The following is a 5,837-nucleotide window of genomic DNA, read 5'->3' as shown; positions in this document are numbered from 1 at the left end:
ACCTCTGTGTAATGTATTTCTCACCATTTACTTCTTTGCACGCCTAGGAGCATTTCTATAAGCGTCAGCGAGAGCAACATGCCTCCACTTCATGAAGAAAGCACAGCACACTAGTAATTCTACATACATACAGGAGCAGCGTCCTTCAATTGCTTTACTCTCTTCTGGCACTGGCAAGTTACCATGCCAACGCATTATAAAATCAACCACTCTTTTAAAGTAGTACTTTCAAAGCTGTATTTACTTCTTGCATGTAATTATTCATTAAAGTAAGAATAGCAGTAATTTACATCTATGTTAAGTATTACAGGCAGACAGAGATTTTTGTTTGTTGATTGTTTTTGCTTTGTTATTCTGTGGTTTGCTTCCCCCCCCCACCTCGGGTGCTGAGAGTTCAAGTGTCCCTGTAAAACAATTTCACCACATCCATTATTTAAAGCTCTTTCTTTACTAATTTACACGTTTAGAAAATACAAAAAGCCATACATATTTAAAACACGGGCCTTTTTTCACGCCTCCTATAAAAAGTACAAGGTTTAAGGCAGCTCAGAAATGCGTTTATACAATTCTACAACGTTCATAAAGTCTCTCCAAATAAGAAAGTTAACTTCCAATCTGTAAAATACACTGTACATTTGATGTTCTAGAAAATATTTCACTGAATCACTATTGCTGGTATCCCTTTAAACATAAAATGAAATCTGTACCTTTCCAGAAAATAATAGCGAATGCAATTATCTGGCAAATAGGATGTGGATTTAAAACTTTTATTATTTTTTTTAAAATAAATTATTCCCAAAGCATACAATTTATAAAATTCTATATACAAAGAAGAGCGACTGGTAACAAATCCCAGTTTTAAATACATTTTTTATATAAGATTTACCAGAGGTCAGCACCCTGATATGACAAGAGGCAATATAACTTTTCAGGTTACTTGTACATACATGTTCTCGAGTTTAAAAGTGTCTTTCAAAGATGGCAGTGCAGAGCTCTTTTAAAACAAAAGTTGCATTGTTCAGTATAGCAAACAACTCCGGAAAAAAAAAAAAGATCTTTTTATGTCGCTAGGTTAAAGAGGAAGAGACGGCTGCTGGCACGCTTTTGTTATAAGGAAGATGTGTGTGCAAGAGGGAGTGCTGTAAACCACAGAATGTATTCAGTCTATTTCCTTAAATTTAATTAACGGCAGATGCGGCGTAACCCCCTTTCGGGCACCACCGCACCGTGAAGAGCGAGACTTTGCGAACGATAATGAAGTTGCTGACTAACCAGTACGGAACAGCTTTGGCAGAAGTGTGGGTAGCTCACCTCTTTCTAACCTTCATGTCAAAACGCGTAAAAAAATCCCCTACCAGCATGCCATTTCTCCTGGTTTCTCCCGGGGGGCGGCGGGAAGCAGCGGGGAGCCGGCCGCAGCCCCGCTCGTCCTCTCTCCGTTAGCCCGTCCGCTCGCTGCCAGCGCCCGGGGGAGGTGGCAGCCATTGCATAGTGCACACTCGAGACCAACACCCGAGGATCGAGCGGCCCGGCCCGCTCCGCTCCCGCCACGGCCCGGCGGCCGGCTCGCGAGGCCGCGGCGGCTCGGCCAGCCGGCGGCTGCCGGGGAGGCCGGGCCGGGGGGAGGGTGCGACGGGCGCGGCGGGCAGCAGCGAAGGCGGAGGGGGGGGGGGGGGACGGGACCTCCGCCTTCGGGGAGACGCGGGGGGCTGGGAGGGGGGACGGGACGGGGACAGGGACCACGGGACACGGGGCGCCCGGACTAACGGTCGGAGGTTTAAAACCGCGCGGCGCGGAGGGCCCGGCTCGGCCAAGCGCAGAGGGCGGGCGGGAGGCCGGGCCGCCGCTAGAGCCGCGGCAGCAGCGACAGCAAGATGGAGGCCAGCAGCGCCCAGCCCGCGGCGGCGGGCCGGCCGGCGCTATCCGCCTGCACGGGGAAGCCGGGCTCGGAGCCCGCATTGTCCTCCGCGTCGTCCCGCCCCTTCTGGCTCGGCTCCTCCTCGTAGTCCTCGTCGTAGTACTCCTCCAGGCCGCCGTCCGAGCCGCCGCTGCTGCCGGCGCCGTTGCCGCCCATGTCCGCGCCGAAGCAGAGGCGGGCCATGTTCTCCTTGACCGACTCGCAGATGGGCCGCTCCAGCCCGTCGCAGACGCAGTCGTTGAGCAGCACGGCCTTGGGCACGGCCAGCATGTCCTCGATGACGGCGCGGCACTCCGGCGTGCAGCGCAGCCCGTTGAAGAGCTTCCCGCAGTAGGTCATGTAGCGGTTGAGCGCCAGGCTGCAGCGGCTGTCCCAGTCGCAGCGCCGCCGCGCCTCCGTGCAGCCCATGACGCCGGGGCCGCCGGCGCCGCCGGGGCCGCCGCCGGGGCCGCCGGCCGCCGGGCTGCTGGTGCGGGGCAGGCAGGGCTCGATGGCGCGCTTGGTGGCGCGGCAGTTCTCGTCCTGCGCGCAGTCGCAGTCCTCCAGCGCCGGGCCGCGCCGGGTGTGGTTGAGCTGGATGAGGGCCGCGATGCAGTGGCTGGGGCACCGCCGCCTGGAGGAGGCGGCGGAGCCTGCAGCGGCCGCCGGCCGGTCCTCGCCGCCGCCCGCCGGCGGCTGCTGCAGGAGCACCGGTGCGCACGCCTCGGTGTACTGGCTGTAAGCGTAGCTGCACTCGGGCTCCCCCTGACACTGCAGCACCGCCTGCCAGCAGATCAGCCGCCGGCCCTGCACCAGCGAGCCCCGCGGCGGCCACACGGCGCCCAGTGCCGCCGCCAGCCACAGCCAGGCGGCCGGCCGCGGCCAGCGGCGCCCGCCGCCGCCTCCGTGCCGAGCGGGAGAGCGGGCCACCATCGCGGGCGGCGGCGGCTGCTGCCGCAGGCGGGCGGAGAAGAGGCGCTGGTAGACGACGACGAGGAGGAGAAGGAGCTGCCGCCCGTGGAAAAGTTTGCAAAACTCCCACCGGCCGTGTGCATGAGGTCTCCTCGCATCAATCCATCCGCGCCGGCTCCGGGGCCCTCCAGCCCCCGGGAGCTGAAGCCGGCGGGGCCGCCGTACGAAGCAGGCGCCCGGGGTCGTCCCGTTGCCCCTACCCGCTGCTCCCGGCTTGGCGACGGCGGCGAAGGCGCCTGGAGAGGTGGGGGGAATCAGTGCAAAGCGGCGCTCGGAGGAGAGCGGCTGCGGAGTGCGCTCGGGGACTTGCAGGCTGCGCCGGGAGAGCTGCTCATCGTGCCGTCCTGCTCCTCATGCAGTTCCGTTTCTCTTTTTTTTTTCTTTTTTTTTTCCCACAAAATAAATGCCTAGCTGCTGCCGCTGCCGCCGCCGCTGCCTCCTCGGGAGCTTTTAACTCTCCGCTCGCAGCATCCTTGCACATGCCAGCCGCTCCGATCCCATTCACAGTCCCGGGTCCGCTCACTCCTTCTGGGTACGGGTTGCCCTTTCGGGTGGCAGAGAGAAGAAATGTCTCTCCCCGCTAGCCAGAAGACGGCACGGGGAAAGGAGAAGAGGCAGCCTTCAGGGTCTCTTTCTCTCTGGGCGACTGATGCTGCTTCTGTTGTCAACAAGCCCTGCAAGCTGCTCTGCGGATCCGTCTGTGGATCTTTTTTTCTCTGCAAGGCTTTAAATACAAAAGTGCCCTCCGAGCAGCAGCAACGTGCTCTGATTAGGCCTCATTATGCATGCATGGAAAAGCAAACAAACAAAAAAAATTAGCAACGCTTCTTCTTTTACACATCCCCCCAGCCTGCGCTCTCTCGCTCCCTTTCTCCTTTTCTCCACTTTTTTCTCCCTTCGCTCGGCCCCCGTTCCCTGCTTCGTCACTTGCCATTGGTCCAGCCTGTTGTTGAAACTTTTTTTTTCCTCTTCTCTTTACGATCTGCTGGAGGGAGGGAAGGAGAGAGGGGGGCTGGAGGGCAGCTCACATTCAAAGCTTGAAAGGAAAGGCTTAAGGAGAGTGACAGCCCCCCGAGGAGCCCCTCCTCCCGTTAAGGCGGCGCGGCGGCCCGGCGAGAGGCGCGCAGCGGCGGCGGCGGCGGGGATCGGCGCTCCGGGGCTCCCCGGGCGGCGGCGGCGGCGGGGCGTGGGGGGGGTCCCCGGGAGCACCGTGCCGCGCCGCGCCGCCGCGGAGCAGAGCGGCAGGCGGCGTGGGTCTGCATCTGCGTGCTGCTTTTGCGGGGGTGTTGCTCTTAAACCGGCCCTGCTCCTTGCAGCAAGGGAGAAAAAAAAAGGTCTGTAGCCTGAGTGATGCGTGTGCCCAAACTTCTCACTGATTCAAGTGAGGGCAGAGCTGCTTCCCGAAAGGTAGGGAGGAAGGGAGGATCAGGCTCAAAATGGGACCGACTTTGTTCTTGCTGAAATCTAAACACAGCTCCTGGTTTCGGTGTGTTAGTGCACTCAGGGAGAGCAAAGCTAACTCTTACTAGTGGTGTACTGCGACCCTGTAAGTACTGGTTTGCTATGCCTTCAGTATTGCGACTTTCTTTCCACTTACCCCATCTCCCGCCGATTTTAAACTCACTCGGCTGAGCCTCTCGCCAGAGGTTTTTGTGCACGGGTTTAAGACACTGACCTACGAGGCTTCCTATTGACAGAAATCCTGTAGATCTCGGTATGATACTTTATTAAGGTCTGCCAACTAGTAAAAAGTTTTCTAAAATGTTAGTTAAGAGGATGAAATGTGTTTTCATTGAAAGCCACATACCTTGCTGACGTCCTGCCTTCCTGTTACAGTCTCCGTTCGCTTTTACTTGCTTGTAAGGAAGTAGACAGAAAAATATTAAGGCACAACGAGAGGAGCGTAACAAAGTAAGTAGTGGTGCATTTACCCATTGCCTTTTCTTGCAGTGCTACCTTAATTCCAGAGCAACATCGTCTCCGACCACAAGGGGCATTAGTATCTGCTGCCTGTCAAAACTGGCGCTTTTTTCATCCTGAGACTATCAATTCCATCTGTCACAAAAATTAGAACTGAATCTATTTTCTAGAAACTCGGGGATCTTGGGATCCTATGTGGTGTGGACTGTCTGTCTGAACGGCTGAATGGGCTGTCTGAAAGTGCGTGGAAGGTGGAATGGCAGTGCGGTGTGGCTGGCAGTCAGTGTGTTAAGCATTCGTAGGGATTTGCTCCATTGTCATCAGTTTTACAAGCTGCTTGTGCTTCTTCAATACAGTTTTGCCTTTTCTGGTGCAAAGATTATGTTTGCTTGTGTTTTTAAATCCATGGAAACTGCATTCAGAAACCATGCTTTCATTCACCTAGCTTAGAGCCATTTCTTTTAATTCATGTTTAGTAGTGTTATTAAAAATGCCAGATGCCATTCAGGCAGAGTGCAGTAAATACACATTGCTATCTACACTGGACTCGTTCGTTCATTACTTCGCACCGCTATTCACAGGTGATAACACTGTTAGGTGGAAGTTGGCTAGTTTGTACAACATTGCAGATGCTATACAAAGTGCTGCCACACTGCCTGATTGCTAGGAAAACTGGTCCACGTTGGTGCAGCTGAAGAGGAGGGGGCCTGGATGCCGGGATGTTCCAGGTGTAGAGAGTCTAAGAGAAGGGCAGAATCGTGCCTTGGTGTGCGACAGCGCCCTCCTGAGCTTCCGCGACATGGGAGAACAGGAATGGCAGGCTATCTGTCCCAGTGGGTCTGCCTTCTGTGGACAGCTGCGAGATGAGCTCTGCCCCCTCCCAGCTCCTGCCTTCATCTGCAAAATCCGTCCACCTCGGCTGTCCTTCATTTCTGGAGCAGAAAGCAAGCTGTTTAGTTTGTGAGGAATGGGAGCAGCTGAACTTCTTAGCTCCCAGGAGGGGGAGTAGAGGAGCCTTAACTGCCGGCCTTGCATCCCTTCGTGGCTG

General features: G+C 55.9%; 1 protein-coding gene across 1 annotated transcript; it reads right to left on the bottom strand.

The window, feature by feature from the left end:
* Window positions 1-223: 223 nt before the first annotated feature.
* On the bottom strand, window positions 224-4,383 carry GAS1 (growth arrest specific 1). The gene has a single exon (XM_074856300.1). It carries the CDS (start codon window positions 2,828-2,830, stop codon window positions 1,847-1,849), a length of 984 nt encoding a protein of 327 aa, XP_074712401.1. The 5' UTR covers window positions 2,831-4,383; the 3' UTR covers window positions 224-1,846.
* Between the last annotated feature and the right edge of the window lie 1,454 nt (window positions 4,384-5,837).

The sequence above is a fragment of the Strix uralensis genome, chromosome Z (genome assembly GCF_047716275.1).
Source record: "Strix uralensis isolate ZFMK-TIS-50842 chromosome Z, bStrUra1, whole genome shotgun sequence".
Classification (NCBI taxonomy): domain Eukaryota; kingdom Metazoa; phylum Chordata; class Aves; order Strigiformes; family Strigidae; genus Strix; species Strix uralensis.
The sequence above is the reverse complement of the archived record's forward strand: the minus strand, read 5'-3'. Positions and strand labels throughout refer to the sequence as shown.

What these genes read in the sequence shown, in the direction of transcription:
- GAS1 (XM_074856300.1), bottom strand. Translation starts at nt 2,830, where the DNA reads ATGGTGGCCCGCTCTCCCGCTCGGCACGGAGGCGGCGGCGGGCGCCGC.